A 17,713-nucleotide genomic window follows, 5' to 3' on the forward strand; every position below is an offset into this window, starting at 1 on the left:
GAAGTACAGGCTGGATGTTAGGAGGAAGTTGTTGACAGAGAGAGTGATTGGCATTGGAATGGGCTGCCCAGGGAGGTGGTGGAGGCACCGTCCCTGGAGGTGTTCAAGAAAAGCCTGGCTGAGGCACTCGGTGCCGTGGTTGCTTGGCTAGGGCTGGGTGCTAGGCTGGCCTGGATGATCATGGAGATCTCTTCCGACATGGTTGATTCTATGATTCTGTGTGGTGGCCTCTGCTGAGGCTGCTTGAAAGATACCCATTGAATTACAGATTTTGGGTGTTCCAAATGTTGTTGTTTTTTGTTCTTTGCCTAGGTGAGGAACAGATGTGCACCTCCGAGAGGCGTCGGGCCTTGTCGACAATCTTCTATGGGCCCGCTGGGTACTTCAGTCAGCCTAATGTGTTTTCCTTGCCAGATAGGCCCTTGGCAAAGTCAGCTGGCTTCTCAAGACCCTGCCCTCCTTCCTTCAAGGAGCTGTTTCTCGACTCTGGATTGTTGTCCCCGTTTGCACAAAGCAGCCAGATCCCTGGGTTAGAGACCACCCTGAGTGAAGCTGTCACAGGAATGTTCCCATCGAGGGAACTGGCCCAAATGGCACTGCAGTTTACTGCCAACCCCAAGCGCTTCCAAGAAAACCTCTTTGGAGGAAGGTTCTTGAAAAATCTGGTCCAGTTTAACTTCACAGGGGCACTTGGCACCAGTGGGAAATACAGCATTGGCCAATTTTTCCAGCAGCAGGGTGTGGGAGAGAGGGATAACAGCCAAGGCCTTCTGGAATCAGCTGAGGCATTTGCACTGGAGGTATCGAAGGGAAGCTCTATTTTGAGTAAACCTCTTGTGGGCAGCTTTGGCCGCACAGTAACTCTACAGGACAATCAGAATATGATGAAATTCCTTTCCTCTGTTCTGGAATCACCAGAGTTCTTTACTTTTCTCCAACAAGTGATTTCTGTCCCCAGAAGTCTTGCTGAAGATTTAGGTGAAGTAGTGAAACTAGCACTGGGATCCAAAGACTGTGGTGAGGAGCCAAGAGACCTGTTTGTGCCAACATGCACCAAGGAGGGGAGGTATGAAGAAGTTCAGTGCTATGCAGGAGAATGCTGGTGTTTGGACAATTCAGGTAGGGAAGTTTCAGGCTCAAGAGTTCAAGGCAAACGTCCTAGATGTCCCACTGATTGTGAGAAGCAAAGGAGAAACCTGCAAAATTTGAAGCAAAGCCTGCCTGCAGGGTCAGATCTTTTTATTCCCTCTTGTACCAAGGATGGAGACTTTCTGCCACTCCAGTGTTACGGAACAAATTGCTTCTGTGTTGATCTGAATGGCAAGACTATTCCAGGAATAAGGGAAAAAGCTGGAAAACCAATGCAATGTAAGTCCTAGGGACTGGGAATTCAAAGCTGCTCCTTATTGTGTTGGAAATTATTCTTTCTCCATATTTGATTGTATCTGGAAATGCATGGACAACATATGCAAACAGTATTGTCACCTAGCAGTAAGGCAAATCAACCCTCCAGCTGCAGGGGAAAAATGGGAAATACATTGTATGTAAACCTTGGTATCTTAAGACTTAAAGATGTTCCCCTCTTCTTTCAGCATGTAGGGTAGTCACACTCAAAACAGAGGAGCCTGGGGACTTTCCTTGTTAATGAGCATGTCATTGGCAAATGTCTTTACTTAAGTGGGTAGCTAGTGTGTAGAATATCCATGAATCTATGAGACATGAAGCATCTGGGTAACTGAATGTGACCCATGCAGAGTGAAAAAGCTCTTTTACTTCCAGGACCACATCATCTGGGCACTGTCACTGACTCACCCTTGTCCTAATAACTGAAGCTCTTTGGTGCTTTAAACCATGAACACCTTTTAGTCTTTTAGCTGAAGAATATACACTCAACTTTGTAGAATGTCATAGGAGTTCAAACATATGAGAAAGATTGGATAGGGCTGGGTGATAGGTTGAACTGGATGATCTTGGAGGTTTCTTCCAACCTGGTTGATTCTATGATCTGTGTTTCAAAGACTAATAGATTTCTCACAAAGGTGACATGGTCAGGCCAAAGTGAGTTGCATATGACTTGCCAGTCATCAATGTGTCATTGCTGCTTGCTTATAGACCATAAACTGCCCCTTCTTGCCCTTCTATTAATGGAGTACAAAAGGAAGAAGGAAGCACATGGTCAGTGGATATTTGTCTTTCAAGTGTCTGTTAACTGAATGCATCATCAGGCAGAAAAGACCATGAGAAGACAGTTTCTAATTTTGATGTTAATGGCAGAACATCTGGCAAGACGAGAGTGGCACAGAGTGGAGAACTTCCTTTGAGCAGCAGTTTGCAGAATTCATGGGAAATTTACTGCAATAAGCTGAACTGATAGGGGAATTATATCTAGCAACCCACCTGTAATGCAATAAAAAATAAAGAAGTTTGCAATTCCTGGTGCTCAAAAGCCAAAGAGCTCCTATGTTTTGCTAAGTTTATGTAAAATTATCAACATGAAATTGGCAAAATGAAATTCAGCCCTGGAGATGGCAGAAAAGACTGGCAAAACAAATTCTCTCCAGCAGTTTGAGGGATGGTATTTTTGTATTGAGCAGCAATATACAGTAGAGAACAGAAAGTGAGTACAACAGAATCTGAACATTCTGGTTAAGTCTAAAGGGAAATAAAATCAGTACTATCCTAGTATTCAGATGGTTGATTCTGCAGGGGTTGGCTGAACAAGAATTGCCAGATTATCAAATGCAGCAGAAAATACCAAGCTGGTATGAGCAGATTCAACACCTAGTCCCCCTCCCCTGACCCAGTAAGAACTACAGGCACCTAATGTGCTCAAATACTGTTTTTTAAGTCATGTCTGTATGCATCTCTCAGTGCTGACATGCCTTTGAAATCCTACCCTGGTTCAGCATGAGAGCTTAATAGCATTAACTGTCTTAGAAAAGGCCAAAACTGTTGTTAGCACTGGGCTAAGTGATCAAGTTTAAGTAATGATGTTTATAGTACTAGGAGAGTAAGGGGTATTTTATGTCCTCAACACATTCATAAGATGTGGTATGCATTTTTCTCTTTTCCCCAGGCCCAAGCGCTTGCCAAGTAACAGCTGGTCAGGAGTTTCTAAAGGCTGTGAAACTCCTGTTGTCAGATCCAAGTGCTCTGTCTCAGCTTTCCAGTGTTTACCTCCCACAGTGTAATGCTGATGGTGCCTGGAGGCAGGTGCAGTGCAGTGGCCCTCCTGAGCAAGCCTTTGAGTGGTATGAAAGGTGGATTGCAGAGAACAATGAAGGCAAGCCCCTGTCTGTTTCTAGTCTACTGAACATCATAACTGGATATAAAGAAGCATCTTCCCAAGGCTTTTCAACTTTTATTAAAGCTTTGTATGAGGCTGGGCAGCAGAATGTCTTTCCAGCATTTACCACATATGCCTCCTTCACTGATCTCCCACCTGAAGTGCTGGAAGGAAATGCAACCTATGCATCCGAGAACATTTTACTGGATCCATATATATTCTGGCAGCTTCTAAATGAACAATTGAACTATTACCCAGGACCCTATACTGATTTCAGCACTCCATTAAGCCACTTTGAACTTCGTGACTGTTGGTGTGTTGATAGCAAAGGAGAAGAGCTGCAAGGAACAAAGACAGAAGTGAACCAGGTCCCAGTGTGTAAGTAGCAGTGTTTCTGGTCTTTGTTTTTATGAAACAAGAGGAACCTCCTTTCAAGTGTTGTGAAGTAGGAGACAATAACTTATTGGAAAGACTATCATTGTCACTGGCAACCAGAGGTAGGGCAACTAATTTCTGGTGAAAAAATGGTCTCTCAGCTTTTTGAATAGAGGAGAATAAAGTTCCATATCAAGTTTGGGTAGATTTTGTAATTTGGAATTTGGACATATAATGCTTTTGCAGAAAATACTTGGCCAGATGGCAAAGGACACTTTGAAGTTGGAAACAGTGTGTGAAGAGTTATATAGGAAATTCAGGATAACATTGTGCTGTAAATTACTTCCAAGAATGCCTTAAAATGAGATGGAAGGAATTTTCTTTACTATTTCTTATTATAGTCACGACAGATAGCTTTTGGAAGTTACTAGGAGAAAAGTGAGGCTAGCACTGAAGTTTTGTAACCCTCTGTCTAGAGACCTCTACTAAATCTATTGGGCTTTCTTCAAGGTTAATTCAGCAAACGACCTGTATTATAAATGTAGTCACTAAAACCATTCTCATGACAGAGTAACTTTCCATTTGGAAGGAAAGAACAGGACAATGAATACTGAACTTCCAAATGGACATGGAGTACCAAATATGTGGGCAGATGAGTGATAAAAAAGACGAAGCACCTCAGCAGAGACTTATTTTAGCAGAGAAGTTTTCACTGAGCTGGTTCAGTGTGTTGAACTGCCATTTTGAGTCACTAGATATATGAAGGAGAGAGGCCAAGTGTCAGATTCCACTCTGGACCCAAATGTTATACCTGCATTTTCCTTTCTCAATCTCTCTTCTGACTATCCACTTTTTTAAATGGCAGAAATTGAAGGGCAGTTCTGCAGTTTGTAATCAGTGAGGAGAATGTAACTTAAAATCATCAAGGGTTTGACACAGGACTTAGAGAAGGCCTGGATTGTTCTTGTTACTCTTGGACTAAACATTGGCAAGCCTCATTTCGCTGCCTGGTTCATTACACAATTGAAAACTGAGTGGGTGGACTACAGGAGGAAATAGAAGATGCTGGTTAAAAGGCTAGTTAATTTTCACATGTAAATCTTTGCTGGATTTAAATCAAAACCATTGATATACCCTCTGATTCTTCAGGTCCTGGTATATGTGCAAGTGTTAGGCAGGAAGCCACAAAATTTGTGGAGGAGGCAGAGCAGCTCATCCTAGCATCAAATCGTTCCCACTTTGCTGTTGGAGAGAGTTTCTTGATGGCAAATGGAATACAGCTCACAGATAAGGACCTCCTGCGTTCTTCTCAGTCCTATGGGTCAGAAGTGGTGGTCTCCGAGAAGCTGTTATCGGGCAGTGACTATGCTCTCCAGCTGGCTGCACAGTCAGGTAGGTGAAAGAGATATGAAAGCTTAATTAAATGGATTAATGCCCTGATTCAGTACAGGACTAGTCTATGTCAAATTCAACTTTGCTGAGAAACAGGTGCAACCCAGTAGGTGTAATGAATCATTGTAATTAACTTGTCAATCAAGAGCTGATGTCAGATGTCATACATGTATGAGAAGATGCATATGTAAGATTTGTCCCTTTTACCAGCCTTGATGTACTTGCAGTGTTAGATTGCCTCCCAGATTAGAGGGAATATTCAGGTGTTTGCAGACACATGCATTTAAAATACCTTGCATTGGCCACTAATGTTTTTTTTTTTCAACTTGTCTTTTATAGTCTTGCATTTCTACTGGCGGAATCACATCACGTCAAAACGTTCTGCTGGGGAAGCAGCACAGCTGGGGTTTCTCCCTTACATCCCACAGTGTGATGGCCTGGGAAACTGGGAGCCAGTGCAGTGCTATGAGAGCACAGGTGAGCCATTGCTAACCAGATACTCTGTGCTCTCTGAAGAAAGAAAATCTAAGTAGAATTCTAATAAAAAGATATAAAACTTGCATTCTTGTAGCCAAACTGGAGAGAGGTGAAGCACCCTACAAGATGGGTGGAAAACTGACTGGAGTGAGTGAAACAATTGGCAGCTCATTTGGGCTCAAAAATCAGTTCTGCTGAGGGTGAAAATCTTCCCAGCATGCAACAAAGCATCCTGCAGTACAACAGCTAAAACAAACTGCTCTTCTTTGGCCAGGTCATTGCTGGTGTGTGGATGAGAGAGGACGTTACGTCATGGATTCCTTGGTTTCACGCTCAGCAGAACTCCCCAAGTGTGAGTTGCTTTTTCTTCCCAAATATTTGTCTTTCCCTGTTTTTGCAAATGTTACTATTTATCAAAAATTTTAGTATGATATGCACGAAGCAAGGCTTGTTTCTAACCATTAAAAAATAAAAAAAGGAGGAAAGAGGAATTTTGTACTTGTTTTGCTAACTCATCTGATTTCACTGTGTGTGATTTTGGCTTGTATGATATGAAAATGGACCCTCTGACTGCTGGTGGGCCTTGCTCAAGCAACAGGGACTGGAACAGATGTCCATTCAGAGATTTCCAAAGGGTTCCTTCCAACTTCTACACTCCTGTGATTCTGTAGTTATCAAGCACCAATCAGGAATCTCAGTTGTAGCAGAGCCTCATGCAGATGTGTGAAGAAGCTGGGGACGTTCTCCTTTCTCTGTCTTAGGTTTGAGAAGTTGATTTTATGTTCACGTGCATGTGTGTTTTCCTTTTACAGGCCAGACATCGTGCCAGCGGTCTCGCAACAATGCCTTAATTGCCAGCTGGAGACAAAGCGATCCAAAACTGGGTGCCTCTGCAGCTGATCTGTTCATCCCCTACTGCCTCGAGGTGACTTAACATAAACAACAAGGCACATTTCCAGACTATGCTCCTTAAGCATCCTCTGTGAATTCCTATTAATTTGAAAGAAGATGTTAAGAAAAAACTAACAATAGGCATTACCAGGCACTAAGCAGGATTTACAATCGTAGGATCACAATATCATAGAATATCAGGTTGGATCAACCCCAAGGATCATCTGGTTCAACCTTTCTTGGCAACAGCACAGTAGAGACGTAATGACCCAGCACTTTGTCCAGCTGAAGCTTAAAATTGTCCTATATTGCAAAATTTGTCACTTCCCTGGGGAGATTATTCCAATAGCTGATCTCAGTGTGAAAAAATTTCCTTTTGTACCCAAGCAGAATATTCCCAGGACATTTGGAGGCTCTTTCTTTTCTTATTGAGCTATGAAAGAATGTCAGGGTGAGAGGGAACTGGGTGCAGATGTCCTCAAAATAGTGTCTGTAATGCTCTCAAACCATGGAAGTGAACAGGAAGGAACAGAATAGACATTTCAAACCAAGACTATACCAGAAGTTCACCTCTCAGGCCCTGCTTTGTGTATTACATTAGATAGCCTTTTTATACATTTTGTGGGTTTCTTCAATGTGCTGTGTTAATGCACAAATGTAAATCTAATCAAATACTTTAACCAAACTTTGCAGTGTGTATTGTGACATGTCTGTATTAACATACGCTGCTGTGCATGTGTTTGATTCTTTGTAGACTGGAGAGTATGCTGTGCTCCAGAGATCTGTTACAGATACTTGGTGTGTAGATCCGGCATCAGGAGAAATATTTCAGCGTGGCAGCAAAGATTTGGATGGCGATCCTGAGTGTGAGTAGCTCTTTACCCATAGCCTGTGATGGTAGTGACAATGCCTCATGCTTTGCAGCATGGGTACTTTCCGTTTCAGAATGATGCCTGTGACACACAGGGGTTTATAGCTGAATTTTCAGTGGTGTGGTACATACAAGCACATCAACATTGACAGAATATCTGAAAATAGTTATCCTTTATGTTCATAACACCAGGAATAAACCAGTCCAGGAAAACTGATGAACAGGCTTCTATGCATTGTTTTTACTTTCCTTTTCTTCCACAATAGAAAATTCTTTGGGCTCATGGATGAGTTTTCTAAGGCAGCAAATCCTGAGCTGTCTAAATGGGTTGTGTGCTGTCCGTGAGTCCATTTTACACAGAGCACAACTGCTTCATGGAACGCAGTTGGATCTATAATATATACTTATTGTATTCAAATACAGACAGAGAACTGTTGAAGTCTAATAGGAGGTAGTTAGTCCAAAAAGTTGAAGATTATTTGCTTGTAAGAATAGAGATGACCCACTGGAGGCCATGCACTGACTCTTCTGAGCAGTACAGGCAGCTCAAGAGCCTGCTGGGTTATTTCCTTCAGTTCTCCAGCTAGTGATTTTCTGCTTACCATCTCCCACAGAAAATTTAGGAGAATGATCTTCTGTCTTCAGGCAAACCTTCTCTCAGAACATCTGTAGCAGAGTTGTTAGTCACTCAGGAGATTATAGTGAGTAGACTAATGAGGAACTCTGTGAAGATATTCAACAGGCCTGATAAGGGATAAGTAACTGCACATTAACCAAGGAATTAGTTGTGTAATGCTTTGTGACATGGGTTTGCAAACTTACTCTGCCACTTGCAGATGAATAACATTAGTAAGGAATTTGACCTGGATTTGGATTGAACTTTTGTATCTTCTTGTCAAGAGGTGGCACTTTATGTTAATGTCCTTGTTTTGGTTCGTTGTGGGAGACCAGTATCTAAGTGGTACTTTACAATATTTATGGCAAAAAAAAACCCCAACCCTCTAAATGCAAAATAGATATAGATTTTTTTCCCCCAAGTATTTCATGGGTCTAAACCCATATAACACATACCTCAATCTTTAGAAAAGAATACCATTTTACTAGTGGAAATAATTCCCTGTTTCAATAATGATTCAAATTACTTGTGGTTTCGTGATCACTTGTCTGTCTTCCTTCTAATAAAACAGACTGAAAGAATTACTGTTAAAATCCTTAGGACAGTTTATTGTCTTAAATTCTATGTCTTGCAATTAATTTCTCTCTTTAAAGGTCCTAGTTTCTGTAATATGCTGAAGTCTAAAACTGGGTTGCGAGAAGCCGGCAAAGGCTATATCCCACGATGTGATGGGGACAATGGGAATTTCTCACCTGTGCAGTGCAGCCAGGATCAAGAGAGCTGCTGGTGTGTCTTTGACAATGGAGAAGAGGTGCCAGGCACACGAGTAAGCGAAGGAAGACCTTCATGTGCAAGTGAGTTCCTGCTTGAGATGCATTGCCTCTCAGCAAATGCGGGTTTGAAATTTAACCCAGATTTTGACTCTTTCTAGTATTTGTGTTCTTTGTTCACATCTTTATAGAGATCAACCAGTGTCCTTTTCTTTGTGTTATAGCAGATTTCAGGCCTACCTGGGCATGATGTCCAGTTATCTTCAATTGCTTTGTCAGGGAGAAAAGAGAAGGAAATGGATTTTTGACTTTTCCTTGTTTACAAAGTTGGTTACATCGAAGCAATTGGCCTATAAAACTTAGCTAAAAAGTCAATATGAACAACTTGCCACAAGGCTGAACCTGTTCCACTCTGAGTTCATGTTGGGATTAAAAGCCATTCAACTGACTGAAATAAAGTTTGAAAAATGCATGCTTCTGCCATTTCAACTTGGGGCTTGTGACTAGAGTTGTAAAAAGGATGTGCCAAAACACCACATATTCACAGAGTGTTTTCTGCCTGATCAGAGCTGTGAAGTGGTTTCCAACAAGACATCCACACGGGAAACATTTGGAAAAATTTAACTTGCAGTGGCCTTTAAACATCTTCCCATCACTGAAGTGAAGCAAATCAAATTAAACTTTCTACAAGGTTATGCTCCAAAGTGTAATTACTAGTAGAAACCAGAGATGTGAAAAAAAACAAACCAAAACCCTTCAGCTAGTGCCTGCAGAATGCCACTGTTCCCACAGTGCTTTGGTTATTTTTAAAATGAGAACTGTTAGTAGATTTAGGAAAATGAGACCACATGATAAGAAATTTCTTCACCTTCCTTTTGTGATTCTGCTATATAAAGAGCCACATCTGCTCACCCATTTGATCACATACACCCAACTGGCTGTAATGCATTTTATACAATTAAATAGCTCCTCAGGCAGCTTGGCAATCACCACCACCATAGTTACTTTGAACTGTCATCTACCAATAGAGAGCTGTGTGGATAGAATTTTATGAAAAGCCACAGGAAGACCTCAGGGTGGTATCTACTGCATGCATTGTGGTGTTCTGTGGAGCTGCCAAGCTACACTTTGAAAAGATCATCTGCAAAGCTAGGGTGCCATAGCCATGTGAATGTAGCAGTCCAATATGTGTCTCTAACTCTTCAGAAAAACAGAGTTGATCAGTCCAACAAATACAGTGCTGCTGCTATCCTGCTTTCAGGTTATAGACTGATATCTTGTGAAATAAGATGCAGTGTGGCATTAAGTTTGTGTGACATCCATTGCTCCACGGTATGGACTGGTGTTCTCATGGACACTGAAGGTGAACGGGGTAAAGTGGAAGCTTTTCTAGCACCAGATTAAAATCAGAACTGGTTGTAAATATTAGGTCCTTGATATCTCCCTCTGTCCTTGAAAGCTGAGTTTTGTAGATTTCCCTCTAAATTCCAAAGGAACTCATGGAATATGTCCTGAGGAGAGTGTACCCTGAGATGATTTTACATTTAACTTGCACATCTGTTATTTCTTGGGATCCTGTATTGCTGTACTTTTCGTAGAGGAAATAGTGACTGAATGATTAATGACTTTTTTAAAAGACTGAGCTGAAAGAGAGAACTGTTTTGAGAATATAGTGAAAAGCTGACTTTACTAAAAGCTATTTGCTCTCTTCTGCATAAAAATTCCATTGAAATAATATTCAATGATTTTCCTGGATTTTGAAATAGCAGTGGAGCTTTTTCATTCTAAACAGCTTAATTACTGTGTAAGGATAAAGAAGAAGTAGTTATTTTTCCCTTCACTCTATCCAGGCTTTTACCTTTGGTCCTGGGAACTAGTAATAATTGTTCAAGGAAAAGGAAAAGAAGTTCTGTCTCACAGTCTTGGAGATCTTGTCTATCAGCAAAAGAAACTATTGTGGTGGGAAGATGTCGTAAACTTCTCCAGCATCAGGACAGCTGTAAACAAGTAATCACTTCACAGTGCATAGTGCACACAATGAGATTTTCATTAGCTTAATCATTCCATTGGAGATAGAATCCAACTTTTTGTAGTTGATTTGTACTGGAGAGATGATGCCAAGTATCCTAGCTGTCCTTGCATGCATCTTCTGTCCTCATGCTCACTTTCCACATCTCTGAGTAGAAACAGGAGAAAAAAACCTTCCAGAGAGGGTCCTAGAGACAGTAATTTATTTATGGAAGCCTTTAGAAACACCTATGAAAGACATGTCAATATTCATCTGGATTCTGAGTCACTCCTACAGGACCAAGAAACTAGGACAGGAATAGAACAATGACAAAATGATAACAATGGTTACTGTTCTTACAGTAGTCTGAACAATGATAAACCTCTTAGCAATAGGAATTGAGATGACATCTGCAGAGAGATAAATGAGCAAACTACTGATTGTGAACTGAAACCTGTGAACCACACCAGGAAACTGTCCATCACTGATGTTTTGGGGCTGGTTATTTCTCAAGTCTGCACAACAGCTCTCATTGGAACAGAAAATAGGAGACAGCATTCAATTGAGACTGGATTTGACTTGCTGAATACAGGAATGTGATAGACCACAGAGTGATTTTTATACACTCTATGTAAAGAGACAGTAATGTAGTTTATACATAGTATTTTGATATTGTTCATATTGGTCAAGATAAGCATTGCTATCTCTTTTACAGTAATATCTTTTGGTTCTAAAATCTTGGGAAATCTATTAAAAGTTTGTAGCAAGGATTCCAGATTGTTGCTGTTAATGAAAAAGTGTCTGAATACAGAGTCAGTGAGTGGAATGAAGGAACATAGTGGCCCCATTTACAGAGCTATTGCAGTTAACGTACTATAAAGCAAACTTAGGTAAAAAAAGTGTTTGGTAGTTTAGAGACAGATACAAAAGTGTTTTATTTTGACATTAAAATGCTCAGTGTGCTCTGGATCCTGTAATATTTTAAGCTTTAACTGAGGTGGCTGTTAAGTTAATTAATCTTCATATCTCCATCAGAAAAGGAGGGAGAGACTGCTCTGACCTGAACCACCAGCAACATTTGCTTTTCTCCATTGACTAGGAAGATTGGGACCAATCTGAACATTGCTATTGGGAAAATAATTACAGATACACACTAAGCAAGTGAATTGTATGATATAAAACTATCTTTGTCATTGTCATTATTTATAAGTGAGGAAGCTGGTTTTTTTTCTTCCTATTTTGCAATTCTAAAACTTGGAAGTGTTTAATACTACGAGATATATTCAGTAATTAGGTTGGGGTTTTGCTAGTATTGAGTGAAGTGGTTGGCTTGTTCTGATCAGTAGAAATTAATGATTATTGTAATTAGCCTCCTATAACAGCGGGCTCTCAGGGTTGAAATGACTGGGCTTATGCACAGTGAGTAGACAAGGTGGACTCTCAGCTCCAATTCCAAAGCTGTATACTACAGTTAAGGATTTGCTAGGTCACTAGAAACGCCCTGGTGCTGTTGAAGACACCACACTATTGACCTCATTTTAGTTTCCAGACTTCATTCTGAAAGGAACTGAGATGTTAATTTTTTTTTTGGCCCTGCCTATTTCCACTGCATATCTTTTGCAAAGGTTTCTTCTGCTGATGGTTAGAAACCTACTTCTCATTTCCAGCTTAAGTTTACTCATGGCTGTTTAAACTTATCTGTTCTTAGAAATGATGCATGTAACTTTCTGGACTCAATGCACTACTCCTTAAAGTCAATATATATATTCATCAGCTTTAGTGAATTGAACCACGCTGACATCAAACCAGATTCAAGTTGAGATGAGTGGGCAATGAACAGGATGCTGTCCGTTTTTCTCTGTTGGTGTGAGGCTTTGCAGACTCTTTGCCAAACTGTTTCATAATGTGCCAGTAATGTATCCCTTTTCTTATGTACCTAAAGGTCCACAGTGTGCTCTGCCATTCGGAGCCTCCTCTGCTCTCAACGGAGCTGTATTTTGTGAAAACGTTTCTGGCCAAGTTTCAAGCATTCAGCAGTGCTGGCTGGTGTGTCGTCAGGGCTTCCACAGTGCCTCCTCCAACACAGCCTTTCAGTGTGATGTTCAACAGCATCGATGGGTCTCGGCTGTCCCACTTTCCCAGGCCTGCCAGAGTATGTCTGAACTGCCGTGAGTTGGGGAGGCTGCAGAGCCCTGTAAATAGATGTACAAAAGCCCTCTTTCATCACAAAGCTACTGTGTGACTGGCAATAGCTGGATGCAATAGTTATATGGCAATTGTTACGTTAAGGTGCAGCAGATTAGTCCTGTCTTCTGCCATCTTCAGCTGTCTCTTGGCTGGGTCCTGTGCCAGAAACTGTCCTGATTTTCTGTAATAATATAGCTATAAATGGTTATTCAATCTATATGCAGATTCTCCTTTGTTAGGAGAATCACCATGAAGTGATTCTGATGGAACCACTTAGTCCTGGAGGAACAGATGAGCGCCAGATGTATGAATTTGGCAGAACTTGACTGTTTATTTGCATAATCAAGTCACTGTTACATCTGCATCTTTTTGCAGGAGTCTGTTCTTTTAGGTTTATTGCTGTCTTTGCTGCCTGACTGGTAATATTTTTCAAACCATTTTTCTTTTAAGAAAAAAAAGACTCTTTAAATCTTGAATCAGTTGTGTATTCAGAGCTCACATAATTAGATATTAACATTGGCCTTTTCAATTATTTCAAATAGAGCTACATTCTGATCAAAATGGCAGTTTGTAGCAGTGATGAACTTTGAGAACACAGATCTTGGTGCCAGATTTGCAGCTACTCTTCATCTTCAGGATGGGTGAAATCCTTTGTAGAAACCCCTGTATAGAGACATTTCCAGTCAGGTCTTCTATTCCAAATGTAAATATTTTTAAACTTTAACTTTCTGAGTGAGACTTTGTCTGTAATCATGAATTCTGCATTTTTGTAGTGTGTTATGGAGTAACCCATGTTTGCCTGATGGAGGATGAGGAGATGCTATTTATGGAAGATAAAATCTGTGTTGTCTTTTTTTCGTAGTAACTTTGAAATCCAATGTCTCCATTACTGAGATGATTAAAAGCAAATGCCCATTCTTCTTAATTTTCAGAACTCCAATTATTTCAGACAGTCCAAGTTCAAATACACTTTCAAATGCTACTGCCTCCTGAGAACACCTGTAGTGCTGACTACTCTGGATTACTCCAGGCATTCCAGATATTTATTTTAGATGAACTGAAGGCTCGTGGTTTATGTCACCTCCAGGTAATTTCAATTCCTTGTTCACAGTATCACAGTATCACAGTATAATCAGTGTTGGAAGAGACCTCACAGATCATCAAGCCCAACCCTTTACCACAGAGCTCAAGGCTAGACCATGGCACCAAGTGCTACATCCAACCTTGCCTTGAACAGCTCCAGGGACAGCAACTCCACCGCCTCCCTGGGCAGCCCATTCCAGTGTCCAATGACTCTCTCAGTGAAGAACTTTCTCCTCACTTCCAGCCTAAATGTCCCCTGGCGCAGCCTGAGGCTGTGCCCTCTCGTTCTGGCGCTGGCCACCTGAGAGAAGAGAGCAACCTCCTCCTGACCACAACCACCCCTCAGGTAGTTGTAGACAGCAATAAGGTCATCCCTGAGCATCCCTCTTCTCCAGGCTAAACAATGCATATTTTTGGTTGGTAGCATTTTTGTTTGTTTGTTTAGGTTTCTGGTGTTATAAAAAAACAAGAGATGAGACACAAAGTGGAACTTTGCCTGTTTGAGGGGGAAAGCATGCCAGGAAATATGTCAGGATTGGTTGTACTCTCATATAGATGACTGGGAAAAATAGGATGTTTATTCTCACTGACAAGTGCAATAAAGGACAGATTTGTTTTTACAAAGAGTAAAGACAAGGGGGAATGGGGACAAGTTGCTACTGAGAAGATTCAGAATGAAAGTCAGAGGTTTTTTTTCATCATTTGAACATTCATTCATTGAATAAACTTCCTAAGGAGGTGATGGACTGTCATACATTAGACAGTTTCAATGCCCAGCTTGATTGGATGCTGGGCCACCTCATTTAAGCTATATTCTTACCCTGAAAGGTTGGACTAGATGGTTCTTGAGCTCCCTTCCAACCTGATATACTATAAATCTGTGACCCCACATTGGCAGGTCATCTTACATGTAGCCATAGAAGTCATATAACATCAGTCCAGTATTTATTTCAAATACGTTTTGATGAAAGAGAACATTTTGACTGTTCTTACAGTGAATAAAATGTTGCTTTTGAGCATAGCAGAGTTCAAATGAATAGGGAAAATAAAGAATTAGCAAGTTCTCAGGGTGACTAACTTGTTCTGAATTTGAGGTAAATGCATTTGGAAAGACGGGCTCAGTTTCTCTCTGTGATGATTCCACTGTCTATGTTGAATGCCTGAACATGGACCGCCTCGGGGTCAATGTCACGTGGAGGACTCAGCTGGAAGACATCCCAGTAGCTTCTCTCCCTGACTTACATGATATTGGTAACTTCTTTGTTGTTGGGGTTTTTTTTTTTCCTCCTCATATTTCTGTGAATTAAACCTACTGTCAGCTGTTTTGCTTCCCCATGTCTACTCTTAGGAGGCACTAACAAAGTATTTGAAATGCCCACTGAAATAGTCTGTCTTTAAAACACTGGAGTTGTGGATTTGAGCATTTGGTGTTGATATATTTCAATTTCCAGGTTGTGACTGCATGGTGGAAAGGAGGAGATATAATTTAATATTTGTTTCATATGCATCTGTCTTTCCAGCATTCCAGCGCTTGATGACTCTTACAGTAAAGAAGTTCCCCCTATTGTTGAGGTGGAACCTCTTGTGCTGCAGTTTATATCCATTGCTCCTTGTCCTATCACAGGGTACAAGTGAGCAGAGCCTGTCCCCCCTCTCCTGACCCTCAGCCCTTAGATATTTATAAACATTTATTAAAGCCCTTGTCAGTCTTCTCTTCTCCAGACTAAAAAGCCCCAGGTCCCTCAGCCTCTCCTCATCAGTCCCCTAATCATCCTCTTAGTCCTCCATTAGACTTTCTCAAGCAGATCCCTGGGTATGTTGAACATCAGTAGTGTGATGGAAGGTGATTATTATAGTTACAGATGCTGTCCTTCAAAACCAAACCAACAAAGTGCTAAAAGAGAAGCAAATGGCACCCACTGAAAAAAAAATCAGAAATAAATTAAATCTAATTGTCAGATAATATTTTTTTTCATTTGATTAATTTTTATACCTCAGAAATCAAATTTATTCTCTGACACTTTAGTGTCTCAATGTGATGTGTTGTTGAGGTTTTTTATTTTGGCTTGACTTGGTTTCTCTTTCTTTAGTACCCTCTACATATATTGAGATGAAGACTTTAATATTTGACTCCATACAGGTTCATTCTTATCTGCAATCTGCTAGCATGCTTTTATTTTTGTGTCTGCCTTTTTTTTTTAACTTTAAATTAATTATTTCTATGTGGTTATCTCTTCCCAAGTTTGAAATGTTTTTTTTGTGCTATTTTTTTTTGTTGTTATTTCCTCTTCCCCCCCCCTAGAAAATGCAATTGTTGGAGAAAATCTCATTGGAGCATTTATAAAAGAGATTAAAGATGGTTTTCTGCTGCATCTGGACTCTAAACAATTCCAAGCAGATTCTTTTGTTGATTTTGCCTGGGATGAAGAGTTTGATCTGTCTCCGAGTGTGCAGCTGGGATGCAGAAATGGGTTCCGAAGAACTTCACCTCCTGGAAAAGCAGCCCCAAATTCGCAAGGATGTGGTATGTCTCAGCTTAGTTTTCCTTTCCTTGATATTGTTAGGAATCATTGTAAATTCTAAATCATTATAAAGCTAGAAAATAATGAGTTAACTTGTGTTTATTGTTAATGTGTGAAAGGCTTCATGCCTTGGTTTGTCTCATGCCAAGATGCCTTAGAAATCTGAGGTGAGAAGGGAATTAGTTCAGTTTTTGCATTGAACCAACAATTGGGAAACAGACATCATGGCACTGACAATGTCTAGAAAGTTTTACAAATATTTGTGTGGATTTCTTAGACTGGCTGGTATAAGGAGGTCTTTCTGTAATGTATGTGATTCTTAATAAGAAGATCTCACAAAGATAATGTGGCCAGAATAGAAATGTAGATGCAGAATTGGCAAGAGCCCTGAAACTGTGAATTCCTAGGTCAAGTCCAGCCAGTTCAGGTGAAAGCTTTCTTGGTGTTGGCCAACACACAGACCTGATTGCACTTCTGCCTTCTTTTCACCTGCCTTCTTCTGTTTAGTCTGTTTCTCTGGAACAGGCTGCCTTTCTACCAACATCCCATTTAGAGCTGCTAAACCTGCCTTTTTGACAGGTCCTGCTGTCTGTGCACAGCAGCCCCTTGTACCATGGTGGTCATGGTGCCTTAAGAGCCCCACTGTTGTTTTTGTTAGCATCAACCCTTCTACAGCACAACTCTGATCAACCTAGTTAGCCTCAGTGAGTTTCTGTCTTAGATCAGCTCAAGTTGTATCCCACTTCTAGGTATGAGATCAACAGTATTAGATATTGGATAAGTTTTCCAACATGAACACTATTTTCAGATGTGAAAACTTCAACAGTATGCAGCCTAATTTAGAGACCCTAAGAGCAAACAAAAATACACAAAACCAACTTAGTTAACTGCTTGATGTGGTGGTTCTCTTTAAGTTAGGAGAGACTATGCCTAATGCCTAAGACAAGGGCTTCAAAGTAATCAGGTGATGAATCAGTTCTGAAAAGCTGCAGTTTCCAGCTTGGACCTTTAAGAGTAAGTTGACTGTAGTTTCAGTTCATTTTCATAGCATGAAACACTTCAGGTTTTGGTTATTTAATTATGCCATGCAGAAAACAAAAGATTAATTTCTACTGAGAATCTGGAATCTGCAGCAACTTACTGTTGTTTAACAAGATGTACTGATTAAAGGTATCACAGAGCAGAAGAACTTAATAAATAATTGGATCTTTCTGCCAGGTATTTCCTGCAAGGGA

General features: G+C 40.6%; 1 protein-coding gene across 1 annotated transcript in view; it reads left to right on the plus strand.

Annotated features, from left to right (window-relative positions):
• The window catches only part of TG (thyroglobulin), a 140,687-nt gene that overhangs the window by 13,034 nt on the left and 109,940 nt on the right, over positions 1-17,713 (plus strand). Inside the window, exons 9-20 of the mRNA XM_064154223.1 lie at positions 313-1,368; positions 3,077-3,664; positions 4,811-5,053; positions 5,393-5,530; positions 5,805-5,882; positions 6,343-6,455; positions 7,176-7,287; positions 8,562-8,762; positions 12,629-12,838; positions 13,806-13,960; positions 15,051-15,207; positions 16,259-16,480. Coding sequence (XP_064010293.1) covers positions 313-1,368; positions 3,077-3,664; positions 4,811-5,053; positions 5,393-5,530; positions 5,805-5,882; positions 6,343-6,455; positions 7,176-7,287; positions 8,562-8,762; positions 12,629-12,838; positions 13,806-13,960; positions 15,051-15,207; positions 16,259-16,480 — 3,273 coding nt within the window. The remainder of the gene's footprint in view (positions 1-312; positions 1,369-3,076; positions 3,665-4,810; positions 5,054-5,392; positions 5,531-5,804; positions 5,883-6,342; positions 6,456-7,175; positions 7,288-8,561; positions 8,763-12,628; positions 12,839-13,805; positions 13,961-15,050; positions 15,208-16,258; positions 16,481-17,713) is intronic.

Source organism: Pogoniulus pusillus, chromosome 14 (genome assembly GCF_015220805.1).
Source record: "Pogoniulus pusillus isolate bPogPus1 chromosome 14, bPogPus1.pri, whole genome shotgun sequence".
Classification (NCBI taxonomy): Eukaryota; Metazoa; Chordata; class Aves; order Piciformes; family Lybiidae; genus Pogoniulus; species Pogoniulus pusillus.